The sequence below is a fragment of the Electrona antarctica genome, assembly GCF_951216825.1.
Source record: "Electrona antarctica genome assembly, chromosome: 21".
Classification (NCBI taxonomy): Eukaryota; Metazoa; Chordata; class Actinopteri; order Myctophiformes; family Myctophidae; genus Electrona; species Electrona antarctica.
Window position 1 is genome coordinate 17,791,709 of NC_136802.1, and position 13,426 is coordinate 17,805,134.

Consider the following 13,426-nt stretch of genomic DNA (forward strand, 5'->3'; position numbering starts at 1 on the left):
CTGGAACCCGTCTGGAGTGGATTTATGTCATAGTCACTGATTTGTAGTCATCAGGCAGGAAACCACAAGGCGGAATAAGAAGTATCCATTCATAGTACTGATTCCGCCTTGTGGTTTCCTGCCAGATGACTACAAATCATTGACTACAACATGACGAAGGTTACCATCCGCTCCCGACCGGATCATAAACCCGAAATGGAATGCTGCCCAGGCTAAAGTAGACCACATTGTTCTAATTCACATTGTTCTGTAGTAGATCTGTACAGGTCTTCACTAGTATTAACACCTATATGTATAGTATGATGCTAAAACGTGTATACACGTCTTCTATAATCAAACCGGGATGTGCCTTGGACGTGTACGTGTCTTTTAGTCTTTTATAATGATATAAAACGGGATTGCAGTAATCTATTTTTTGACAGCTCCCGTTGCTAGGCAACGCCTTGTGCAGCGCTCCCGGACATGTTTTGCGCATGCGCGCAGCCGTCCACTCACTTTTGATCAGAATGCTGATGTTCTCATTTCTGACTTAACCAAGCATCTCGTTTGGAATATTAATGCTTCTAGAGAGAGATCAGACTTATTAGCGCGAGGTAGTAATGGAACATTACACCTCCCGGTTTTGGGGGGAAATGGAAGGCGGGGCTTTTCAGAGTAAAATCTGCCTCATCTGCTTGGCACTCTAGCACCTTTATTCTGAAGAACTCTGGCAGCATCATACAATACGTGTTAACAATCGATGGACTCTCTCCAGTCTTTGCTCAAGTTTAGCCTCCTTTGTCCTGGTGTTGGCATATCTTACATCTGCTGGTATGACACCTGCATTTCCCTCTAGGGATCAATAAAGAAGTTATTATTTGGTCACAAGCTCTTGTTAATACTTTTCATTGATTAAATGTTAAAATAAACACACTTAACCACTTTCACAGTTTTTCAGAGATAGCAAAAATAGCAGATAGATAGATTGCTATTTTCAATACTTTTGTGCAAAACGTTTGTAGGATAGGGCATACTGTACATTTAATTAAAAATCAGACCCGTCTGAAGTGAGTGGTACTGTACTGTACTGTACTGTACTGTACTGTACTGTACTGTACTGTACTGTACTGTACAAGCCCTCGTCTCTGGCCTGTGTGACACCTGGAGGTGAACAAACGCTATATATTTCCGTGCTCGGACACAGGGACACAAACACATAGCTGTCTATAGGAGTGGTTGCACCACTCAAAAAAGAGAGATAGATAAAAAGTTGAAACATATGCACTGTACAAAGTTTCTGCCCGACAGCAACAATATGCTTATGCAGTGCATAAGAGGGTTCATTGTAGGAGACCAGACCATTGCTGTGCAGGCAGGGCATTTCTCAAACCACCCCATACCCTCTCCCTACCCACCCCCCTTCCACTGCACGGACACGTGCAGGGTCCGCCCACGTATCACTTTCAACCTTGTGTAAAGAAAACCTAGTCAACAAACGACATTGTAAATGTCTTTATTTAGATGGCATCTTTAGATGGATGCCAGGTTTAATCTTTACCTGGTATCCTAAATGTGTTTATGCTCTTTGTACTACTCTATTCACAGGATGAAAAAAAGAGTAAAAAAAGATAGCACTTCAAAGAAAGGAGGATACCAGGTAAAGGTTAAACCTAGCTGTCTAAATTTAACATTCTTTGCATGTGGTCACATTTTGTTAATAACCAGGCACGTGCACACATAGAGGCCATTCAGGAGAATTGCCTTTTTCCGAAATCTCCTGAACTTAAATGAAGCATATTTGCGAAAAAGAGGAACTCACCAGCAGATCGAGGCATGTCTATGTAATTACTGATGTATTAACTGATTGGCACTCACGTGCCTCTGACACTCGCTAATTATCTCATTGCAAAGCTGTGTTTCTTGTTGCTATATAATGTTTGGTGATGTGCTTCATTCTTGCCCTGATGAAGACCAGTTAATGGTCGAAACATGTTGTCAGTCGCCTTTTTAATTGAATAAAGGCCTCCCTCCTCTTTTTAACTTTGAGTGACCAGATCGTCTCTTTTTATCTGAAGCATATTTGTGTTGAAAGAATGTATCCTCTGTGTAGAAATCGTATGCCGCATCTTCAGTAGCTAAAGAATGTGGGTCTACAAGCTCGAGCTTGTAGATCCGTTATTATTACCATGTTTAAGGAAATGACTGCACGTCCCTGTTAATAACACAACATGATATGAACAAGTAATCAAAAACAAATACAAGGTACTATACATAATTATGTTGTCACAGAAGAACACTAAATGCTGTATTTGCAGTAGGATGTATCGGAACTAGAAGTAAGACGCTCTCTCACAGGGTCTGGAATCTGTAACTCCTCCTGTACTCATTGGCCCATGCGTGTCAAACCCCTCCCTCCATAAACTGCTGGCAGGTCCGTCTGGATTCATTTCAGATTCTAGCCCCAATGACCCCCAAAGAGATCAGATCCCGTTTCCCTCACCGAACACATTCAGTATTAGCCTCAATAAAAAATACCCCCAACCCACGCTTGAAAAAAACGAAAAAAGACGATGTGATCTGACCATTATAGCACTGATGGATTTTTAGAGAAGGAAGAAGAGCGACACCAGCAAGTTACAAAACAAACAGAAACTTCTGAATTTATTTGAGGAAATGGTGCACAAGATGTGAGTTTGTTTTGGTTTGATTTAATCAATAACTTAATTAACTTTTAGGTTTGCATTTTATTTATGCACAACATGCTGTCAGTGCACGTTACACAAGAATCCTTGACATGGTTGGATTGCCTGACCTCTGACCTCCTGGGGCAGAGGTCTGAGAATTTCATCCAGTTATGTGATATGTAATGTAGGCCTATAGAAATCATGTTGTTGCGCCTGCTTGGACATTCAGCTTTATTATTACCGATTTACCGTTCCAATTTCTGTATAGGGTATGATGTACAAGTACACCGCCTGGACATGACGGTAGTATGTCGGAGGGATTAAACCCCAATAAAACCTTTGATGCTGAGTGCCAAGCAAAGAGGCATTTCGACAGGTCTTGTTTCTGCCAGAGACAATGTTTGTCCCAAAGCTTGCCGCTTTATTTATACTATACTTTAACCACTTAAACCCTATACTTGGTTGACCTATACTAGTGACTTTTCAGTTTTTGCTCTACATTCAATATTTTCGTTGTGCACTTGTAGATCTGCTATCTTCTGCTAAATATTCCCCCCACTTTACGGATGCTGGGGTTTAAGTGGTTAATGAAGGGTGCTTCATACAGAGTGGGGAGGGTCCCTGTGACTGTTGGAGAAATGCCCCCATGACTGTTTTGAAACTGAAACTCCTGTGACCCGGTAGCTATAAATAACTGTTGTTGTTTTCATATACACAGCCCTGCACAGAAGAGGAGAAAGTCTGCTGTACAGAAGAGGAGAAAGTCTGCACAAGAAACAGACTGATAGACAGTACAGTATAGTCTGGAATGAATGAGCAAAGAGACAAAAAGCCTTTGGAATCAGGCAGTGGATCAACAAAACAAGACAATGATGAGCAAAAGCTTGTTTAGAAAAGCAAGTTTAACCACTGACATGGAATTCACAAAGCAGCTCCCGAAGGAATTTGAAGAGACCTGGAGGAGAGAGAAAGAGAAGAGGAAAAGAGTGATCGAAGGGGGCGGCGAGGCCTTGGAACGGGCCGAATGCGAGCTGCGGTGGATCAAGGCTTACAATGACACCAGAATGGGACTGACGAAGAAGGAGAGATGGAAAACATCTGACGCTAACGATGACAAAAAGGTTCACGCGTACAGCAGCCGAACCCATCCCAAAGAGGTGTTTGAGGCTTTGAGAGAGTTCAGGGACGCCTCCCTCCTCACTGACCTGACCCTGAGAACCGGGGACGGGAAGAACTTCCACGTGCATTCCCCCGTCCTGGCTGCAGTCAGCTCCCTCATCAGGGAAAGAGTAGTGGAGGAGAGGGCAGCACAGATGGAGAGGAGTGCAGAAAGAAGAGACGTTGACGTGGTGCAGGACATTGAGTCTCAGCGGTGGTCTGTGGTTCTGGGTCCCGAGGTGGACTCTGTGGGACTGACGGGGGTTCTGGAGTTTGCCTACACCGGGGCCATAGCGGCTTTAAACGCAAACACTCTGACCGCAGCAGACACCCTTGGAGTTCCCAGAGTGATGGACCTGCAGTGCACCGAGGAGCTGGAGGCGAAGGAGAGGATGGAAAAGAGGAAGATCTCTGCTGAGGAGCAGATGAAGATCACTCTGCTGTCTATCAGAGACATGTGGATGGAGAAGGTGGCATGTGATGTCATTTTGGAGGCAGATGAGCTGGCGTCCTTTCTTGGTACGATTGATTGATTGATTGATTGAAATATTTATTAACAGTTTGCAGAATTACAGTACATTTCAAGCACAAACTCAATGCAAAGACTGTTAACTGTGAGTGGACGACCCAATTAAGCATTACACTTGTTTACAAGAGGGTCCACCTTGTTCAATTCATCAAAGACAGACACAGACAGGCACATAATGTAGCTTATTTTTTAATTTCTTACACCTTTTTAGGTGTCTTGTTTATGACAATGCAGATACAGTAGTTTTAATCTACTTAGTATCCATGTAATAATATTATAATAATGTAACAATGTGGTTTTAACAATAACACAACCATATCGATAACAAATAACTGCTTGGATTTGACTCTTGTTTATTGTCAGTTCACTGACAGTGTGTTCCTCGGAGCACGGATCACAGTTTGTACGACAGACAGTACGTGTGTGTTTGTTGTGGTGCACCCTATGGGCAGAAGTGAAAGCACTTTTGGAGGCTCTGTAGAGGCCCCGGAACATATTCCACTTTGACTCACAAGACCATTTTGTACTACCTCGTTTGGTGCGTGCGTGGGAATTATTTTTTTCTGTAACAAAATTACATTTGTAGCATTTGTGGCATGTCCTCTGGGTGTTAATGAAATTACATTTGGCTCTTTTTTTGTTTATGATGTGTGATTCAAATAGCCTTAATCAATCAGTGTCTGTCAATCACAGGGCCCTGAGCACACAGGCGCTAATTGGCTAGATGAAAGTATCAATTTTCTCAATAGCTCTCACTAACCTTTAACCTTTAACCTTCAGTATTACAAGCAGTTTTGCTCGTGTTGCCGGGGTTATTGCGCTGACAACAAATCTTGAAGCGACATGTCAGCATGTTCAGGTTTCAGTACCCAGCTGCATTGGCTGGATTATTGCATGGTTGAAATATTCTCTCTCCTTGCCTCTCTCCCTCGCTCCCCCTACCTCTATCCCTGCCTCCCTCTCTCTCTAAATCTCTCCCTCTCTCTCTCTCTTGTGTGCCCTGATCAAGCTCTGGTCTGACCTTAGTTCTGGCCCATGCTGCAGTGCTAGAAAGAATTCTCCTTCTAACGCTATGGACCAGAGCTAGTCACTCACACACAACAGACACTGTTGCCTAACAATGCAGTCATCAGGCATCAGTCATGTCGAGTCCATACTGTATAAAGGCAGATTGTCTAGAGACCCACAGATAAAACCTTATAAGGGGCGTGGTTCAGGGATAGAGTGGCCGGTAGAGCGTCCGGATTGCAACCGTGAGGTTCCCAATTCGATCCCAGGCTCCCCCAGAGTTAGTGTCGAAGTAGCCTCGGAAACCCAGACGTTTTATTTCCTAGTGTCGAAGTGTCCTTGAGCAAGACACTGAACCCAAAATTGCTCCCGATGTGCAGGTTAGTAGCTTGCATGGTTTCCCCCGCCATCGGTGTACGAATGTGTGTGTGAATGGGTGAATGTAATGTAACAATCTATGTCAAGCTCTTTGGATAGAAATGCTATATCAAGGCACCATTTATAGAATAGATCAGTTTGTTGACGTTTGACTCTTGTCTATTGCCAGTTCATAGAGTTATCCTGGCTGCTAGCATTGACTTCTTCAGAGGAATGTTCACCAGTGGGATGAAGGAGTCCAATCAGCCCTGTGTGAACCTACCCTTCCTGGCAGCGTCAGAGTTGGAGGCTCTGATTAACTGCACCTACAGCGGCACCCTCCAACTCAGCTGGGGCTGCGTCTTCGAGATCACCTGCACCGCGCTGCAGCTACAGTTCCAGTCGGCTCTCTCGCTGTGCCTCGACTTTCTGTGGAGAGAAATGGACGCCGTGTCCTGCCTGGACGTGGCGTCTTTCGCCGAGGCCTACGGGATGACCGAGCTTCTGGAGGAGGCGGACGACTTTGTCCTGCGGAACTTCCGCGAGGTGTCGGCCGTGCCGAAGTTCCAGGACCTGCCGCACGAGAAGCTTCTGCACTTCGTCTGCCACGACGGCCTGTGCGTGTCTTCGGAGCTGCACGTGTTCCGGGCCATCGTATCCTGGGTCGAGGCCGACCCAGAGCAGAGGCTCAGCCTGGCCGGTGAACTGATGAGCAGCGTCCGGTTCCCCCTCATGACATTCCGTGAGTTTAAGGAGGTCCGGGCCGTCCAACTGCGCATGGAGTGCAATGGGAATAACAAAGAGTTGGAACTCTACGGCTCAGCAACGAAAGAGTTCTACTTTGGCGATGCCGAGGGCCTGGACCTGGGCCGCGTTCGACGGCCTAAAGACTCCCTGGTTGTGGTCGGGGGAGACCAACTGAACGATACGGGCCCGCGCCTACCGAACGGGGAGCTGTGGCATGTCAACTCTGTGCGCAGCGGCACAGGGTTCATAAAGCAGGTTGAATGGAGGAAGCTGGGAGTGATGCCAGACAAGCCGAGGTTTAGGCACGGGGTGGGAGTGATGAATGGACAGCTGTATGTGGTCGGCGGCTGTCACTTCTACACAAAGAATGACATCATGAAATCTGCCTACAGGTGAAAAACATTGTACATACTGTACAAGTCATACAAATACATTTTACCTGCTTTTGTTCCTAATTCTGTAGTGGCTGCAAGGATGGCAATGTTGGTCTGTTGATTGGTCAATTGGTCATCGGACACGTCCGTTATAAAATAATATATCTAAAAAATGATTGGCTGTTTTGTCGGGAATTTGATTTGCACCTTCATACTCCACTGATGATGAAGCCAGTTAATTTTGGTGACCCTGTGACCCCATGGCCTTTTCTGTAACCCCACCCACCTTTAGGCCAAATATCAACTTTACCCACAAGATAATGATAATAAATGAAGTTGTCAGTTGTATTTATGAGCCCTAGTACATTTGGTGACCCAGTGTGGCCTTTCCTCTAGTGCCAGTGTGCCACCCTGCCTTCCTGCACATCCATGCAGAAAGAACCTTTAGTACCAGTAGTGTCCTTGCCTCTAGTGCCACCCACAGGCCAAAATGAAAACTTTGCATCCAAGATATAACCCATTAGCATCTGTCTCCTAGTCCTATGATCCTATTTCAAACCTAGCTGGTTCACTCATCCACTGCACACCTCACACCAATACTGTATGTCAACACAAAATATAGGGCTAGGCCCGTTCATCTTATACATTATGGTTATGCACATAATATGCCACACCTAAATGTGTATAGAGCTGGAAGGTTAACTTATACTCTTTAATTTCCTCCCTCGCACAACACACACACACACACACACACACACACACACACACACACACACACACACACACACACACACACACACGCTTAGATATGATCCAATGCAGGACAGCTGGAAGAGGCTGGCTGACATGCAGGACTACAGAAGTAACTTTCCTGTGGTAGTGCGAGGCGAGCGTCTTTATGCTATTGGAGGAGACACGGAGATCAACACCAACACAGACAGTGTGGAGGTCTACAACCCTGACTCTGACAGCTGGAGGTAAGACCAGTTATACATCTCTCTAAATCTAAACTAAACATCATGTATACTGTACGTCTAGTTGTGATAGGAATTAGACAGTTTGAATATTTAGATTTCACAGTGGGTTTCATGAGGAAATGTAGACTCTGTTGTCTCTCTTACCAACAATGTGAATGTACATGGAGTAATGTATGGTTCTGCATTGTACTGTTCATCAAATGTGGGATCCTCATGTCTCTGCACAATGTTTATTATGACCCAACATGAGTGTCTGTCTACACTGCATCTTTCTTTAAAACTGTTACATGCTGACCCTGGAATAGTCTACCCCGCCAAGATTAATTGTACAGTTAAAACTGTACTGTACAGTTTAATGGTACAGGGAATGGATTAAAAAAAAACACACACATTGGTTCTGATGTTTGAATTTCAGCTATATAAAACCGCTGGACCAGGCCCTGAGTGGACATGCCGTGACGGTCCTGGACGGCGAGATCTTCATCTCGGGGGGGTTCAACTGTAAGTATGTGTGTCTGGTCTCCATGTTCCTCTACCACCCGGAGAGAGGAACAACCTACTTGGCGGACATGGCCCAAAACCGCGCCCAGCACTGCATGGAGGCACTGCGGGGGCGCCTGTATGTGGCGGGCGGTGCGTGCAATCTGAGGGAGTTTTACACCGACCAGCTGGCCTGCGAGGTGTACGACCCAGCGTGCGACACCTGGACCTCTCTCACGCCGATGCCCGTGCCCCATGTCGGCGCGGCATCGGCCGTCCTGGAAGGGAAGATATACGTACTGGGAGGTTACTCCCAGGAAGACTATGCCGAGTCCGGACTGGTGCATCGGTATGATGCCGGTGCGCAAAGGTGGGAGACCTTGGGCAGGATGCCTGGAGCCATTACTGACATCCGGGCCTGTCTGCTTACTCTGCCGAAGCACCTCAGACAATGACATTATCGACACAAGTTGGAAATGCATGCCCCACCCAGTTATTACCTGTGTCCCTTTTATGGACATATATGGAGTTCTTAGTCAGGCATGCCCAAATATGGAGTCTATGCAGATGTCACAACCTCATTGTGATGTCAGAACCACCAGTGTGATGTCAGAACAGGCCAGCTCCATATATGGAGATATAGAGGTGATCAGGTCCAGAGCACGGGCAGAGGCTTTTGTGCTGGTTCTGGACAACCGGCTATCCGACGGACTCGACACCTGGCACTGCATTCCCTCTGGGGGTGTGGAACGCGTGTGTCGAATTTGAAGCCGTTGGGGTGACCGGTTCTCGAGTTACGTGGATTACAGACGTACGTACACACATTATACGTACGTATGTACGTACGTACATACACACAGAGACTTGGTGCATTTATAGATAGATAGATTATATCGATATCATGATGTAAGACTAGATATTGTAAAATCCTGAAATGGCATCTTTACCTGGTCATAATTGAGATGCATTGTGAGCTTGTAGATCAGCTATTTCAGCTATTTTTATCAAATTGAAAAATTAAAGGATAGTATTTTGTGAAACATTGTGATTTTGTACAGTCTTGGGCTGGGTGCCCAAGACTGCATTCAAATTCTGGTTACTTTTAATATTCAGGCTATAGTCACTAGTGTGGTGGTTCAATAAAAAGTGTCATGGATTTTAACTAATACAATTTCTATTAACAATGCAGATTTACATAACGATATAGACGTGATGCTGTACGAAAGTTGATACTAATTGGAAGAAAGACTTAAAATATAAAACATTTAACCCATTCAGACCTGAGGACAATTCTATAAAATGTCTTCTAAATCATGACAATGGGATGAAAATCCTGTTTCTATATTAGTTATTTATGCTCAAACTATTTCATGTCAAGGACCCCCAGAATTATATGTAATTGGCCATGGACCCCAATCTCAAAATATGCTGTTCCAGGGACTCCCACAGAAGCAAAGATTTGAGTTACGGTAAACATTCGCTCTGAAAGAATATATATTCACCACATTTTCACGATTTTTCAAAAATCGCAGATCTGCCAGCGCGGCACCGAGTGCAGATCTGCTATTTTTCAACAGCTAAAGTATAACATAATGCTTAAAACACCAAAAGGGGTTCCTGTCCTGAATGGACCAAGCACTTTGTCAGAGGTTATTGATTCATCCAAACATCAGGGTTTCCGCTGGGCGCATCATGCCACATATAGGCTCTGGCCTGACCGCGCATTGCGTGTTCGAGTCCCGTTCATGACGACCTTTGCTGCATGTCTCTCCCCTTCTCTCTCTCCCCCTCTCTCTCCCCCCCCCCCCCCCCTCCCTCTCTCTCCACTGTAACTATCAATAAAGGCAGAAAAGCAAAAAACAGATCTTTATATATATATATATATATACATATATATATATTACCGATTACGGCCGCGTCGCTGGTCGTGGTTACAAAATGTGTGTGTGTGTGTGTGTGTGTGTGTGTGTGTGTGTGTGTGTGTGTGTGTCCTACCCAGCAGTGTGTGTGTGTGTGTGGAGCCTATATATCCTGTTTCTGTAACATGAGGCAGCTTGATGTACAAGTACACTAGCCTGATTATCAGACTGAAGCTTCCTGAGACGCATGGATATGAGTCAGTCTTTGGTATGACTCGGCCGAAGATCGAACCCTGACCTCCTAGTCCAAGGGCAGACCCTCTATCCACAAGGCCACTGAGCTGGTTGGATGTCATCCGTAGATCAGTAATCTATGATGTCAGTACTATGATGCGAGTTATATATTTTGCCTATATTTGGAAAAGTTTTAATTCGACCTCCATTGACCTGAAATAATGTTCAGAGTATGTGTTGGTGTCAGGTTGCTATGTGTGTCGATACTTAGAGGCCAGTCGGACATCATGTACCTCTACATCAGGCAAGAGACTGAACCGTAACTGCATATTTGGGCATGGCTGTTTCATAGTGACATCATAGTCATCACTGGTCATCTTAAAACGGGACGCAGTAAGTTTTCGTACAGATTATCCATTTTCTTGTTGCGGCACATCATGGCTTTTACATTATATGCTCTTATCCAGGCATTCATTTTGTGTGTAAACGCTGTTGCTGTTTTGCATGAAGAGAGGTTTCTAAGTAAAGTCAGCTGGGGTGTGGACCAAAGTGTTGGAGGATTTGGTGATGAACCAGGCAATGGAGTTCAACTCATGAACCTTATCCGCTCAGTCCGAGTCATGAGAGCACCCTTGATGGCCGTGAACATCGTCTGTATCACTCTGCTGTTGCTGTTTGGATGAGCGAAGACGACAGGACTGGAAGATAACGGACCAGACCAGCTGCTAACAGCAAGAACCAGAATCACTAATATAGGCCCCTCTCACAAATGCTAGCCAATTACAATGTTACGTCACCCATGTGATCTTGTCTAAGTCATTTGGTAGGGATTTATCCCAACAAACGGTTATATTTTTTGCATTTGCGGCGCCCCCTATGGATGAAAATGGACTTGCTTTTGGCTCTGTGTTGATTTAACCACCAGCAACATGTGTGATTCAAATTTGGGATGAATTGAACATTCTGTTTGTGATTTGTGGCATTTTTGGTAAAATAGGCCCCTCCCACTAACTTCGGACGACGATTACGGCCGAACGATATGGACTATCAAGATTCTATTTTAATCGGATTGGTCCAGAGCTCATGTTTACCAATTTTTGTGAGAGTTGGACAAAATCTGTAGGAGGATCAAAAAGTGTGTTTTGAAGAAAATTCGAAATGGCGGGAAATCTATCCTGATCCAAATGGGCGTGGCCTATATGAGGAGATGTGTCATGAGCCATGGAATCCAGTTTTACACCTACGGTTCAAGAGTTAGAGGCCAAAACGTAAAATGAGTTGTTATAGCACCACCATGAGGCCGACCAATGAAATTATAGGTTAACTAGAAAAAGTGCCCTTCTGGGCACAGGTCTCCACCAGGAGGATAGGACTGTGTGAGATGTTTGGCAAAATGTTTAGGAGTAATATAAATAAGTAATATGTTGCCTTTGATGGCAATTGGATGATTTGAGGCATTTTGTTCCAAAAATGTGTTTTGCAAAAATCAACCTGTTGGTGGCGCTATAACAGGCCAATGTGAAAAGGGTGGGATATATTCCTCAGCCTAGTAAGAAAATGTGTGAAAGATTTGACGTAAATTGCATGCTGCGTTCATGATTTGAGGCTTTTGTTCAAAACGGGGCAATCTTGCAAACTGTGAAAGCCAATTATAGCCAATTAGGATGGAATATGAAATATCGGACAGATCCGACTTGAGCACATGACCATAGAGATACTGTGTAACGATTTGTGAGATTTTTGGACAGAATCTGGAGGAGTAATATCCAAAAATGTGTTTTACAAAAGTCGGCCTCCTGGTGGCGCTATAAAAGGCAGATGCGGAAAATGCAGGTCAAAGGTTTGTCCTTGGCCTCTAGGGAGTGTGCATGCAACGTTTCACGCAGATCGGTGCAGTTTTAGGTAAACAATGTGAAAAGCTGCCTCATGGTGGCGCTATAACAGGCCGTTCTGGAAAATGTGGGGCAGAGGTTCATCGTTGACATCCAGGGAGTGTGTGCGCAAAGTTTGGCATCGACCGGGTTAACGGTGCCGGAGATTAGCTGGTAACGGACGGACGGAAGGACGGACACACACACGGACGGACGGACACACACACGGACGGAGTGCAAAACATACTCTCTCCCCATGCCTTCGGCCTGGTGGAGACAATTATTGTCTCCACCAGGCCGAAGGCATGGGGAGAGAGTATGTTTTGCACTCCGTCCGTGTGTGTGTCCGTCCTTCCGTCCGTCCGTTACCAGCTAATCTCCGGCACCGTTAACCCAGTCGATGCCAAACTTTGCAGACACACTCCCTGGATGCCAACGATGAACCTCTGCTACACATTTTCCAGAACGGCCTGTTATAGCGCCACCATGAGGCAGCTTTTCACATTTTTTACCTAAAACTGCACCGATCTGCGTGAAACGTTGCATGCACACTCCCTAGAGGCCAAGGACAAACGTTTGACCTGCATTTTCCGCATCTGCCTTTTATAGCGCCACCAGGAGGCCGACTTTTGTAAAACACATTTTTTGATATTACTCCTCCAGATTCTGTCCAAAAATCTCACAAATCATTACACAGTATCTCTATGGTCATGTGCTCAAGTCGGATCTGTCCGATATTTCATATTCCATCCTAATTGGCTATAATTGGCTTTCACAGTTTGCAAGATTGCCCCGTTTTGAACAAAAGCCTCAAATCATGAACGCAGCGTGCAATTTACGTGAAATCTTTCACACATTTTCTTACTAGGCTGAGGAATATATCCCACCCTTTTCACATTGGCCTGTTATAGCGCCACCAACAGGTTGATTTTTGCAAAACACATTTTTGGAACAAAATGCCTCAAATCATCCAATTGCCATCAAAGGCGTATGAAGAAATGGCACCCTTTACACATTGGCCTATTATAGCGCCACCAGGAGGCCACAACCTGACCTGGCTTGGTGGAGACTTGTGCCCCGAGGGGCACTTTTTCTAGTTTTTTTATATTTTATGAACCTCCGTTCCATGTTTTGTAACTATAGCCCTTACGGTCTCAGAGAAAAAATAC

General features: G+C 45.0%; 2 protein-coding genes across 2 annotated transcripts; both read left to right on the plus strand.

The window, feature by feature from the left end:
* Positions 1-3,415: 3,415 nt before the first annotated feature.
* LOC306914161 (kelch-like protein 33) lies at positions 3,416-9,307 on the plus strand. Its single transcript, XM_079491105.1, has 5 exons — positions 3,416-4,340; positions 5,906-6,854; positions 7,643-7,813; positions 8,229-9,131; positions 9,173-9,307. Exons 1-4 carry the CDS (start codon positions 3,476-3,478, stop codon positions 8,746-8,748), a joined length of 2,505 nt encoding a protein of 834 aa, XP_079347231.1. The 5' UTR covers positions 3,416-3,475; the 3' UTR covers positions 8,749-9,131; positions 9,173-9,307.
* A 1,516-nt stretch (positions 9,308-10,823) lies between these two features.
* LOC306914043 (immediate early response 3-interacting protein 1-like) lies at positions 10,824-11,069 on the plus strand (the record flags this gene model as incomplete). The annotated part of the gene is made up of 1 exon (XM_079490931.1): positions 10,824-11,069. One exon carries the CDS (start codon positions 10,824-10,826, stop codon positions 11,067-11,069), a length of 246 nt encoding a protein of 81 aa, XP_079347057.1.
* Positions 11,070-13,426: the final 2,357 nt, after the last annotated feature.

What these genes read in the sequence shown, in the direction of transcription:
- LOC306914161 (XM_079491105.1), top strand. Translation starts at nt 3,476, where the DNA reads ATGAGCAAAGAGACAAAAAGCCTTTGGAATCAGGCAGTGGATCAACAA. An exon ending in TGAGCTGGCGTCCTTTCTTG is followed by an intron (nt 4,341 to 5,905) that starts GTACGATTGATT and finishes GTCTATTGCCAG; the next exon opens with TTCATAGAGTTATCCTGGCT. An exon ending in ATCATGAAATCTGCCTACAG is followed by an intron (nt 6,855 to 7,642) that starts GTGAAAAACATT and finishes ACACACGCTTAG; the next exon opens with ATATGATCCAATGCAGGACA.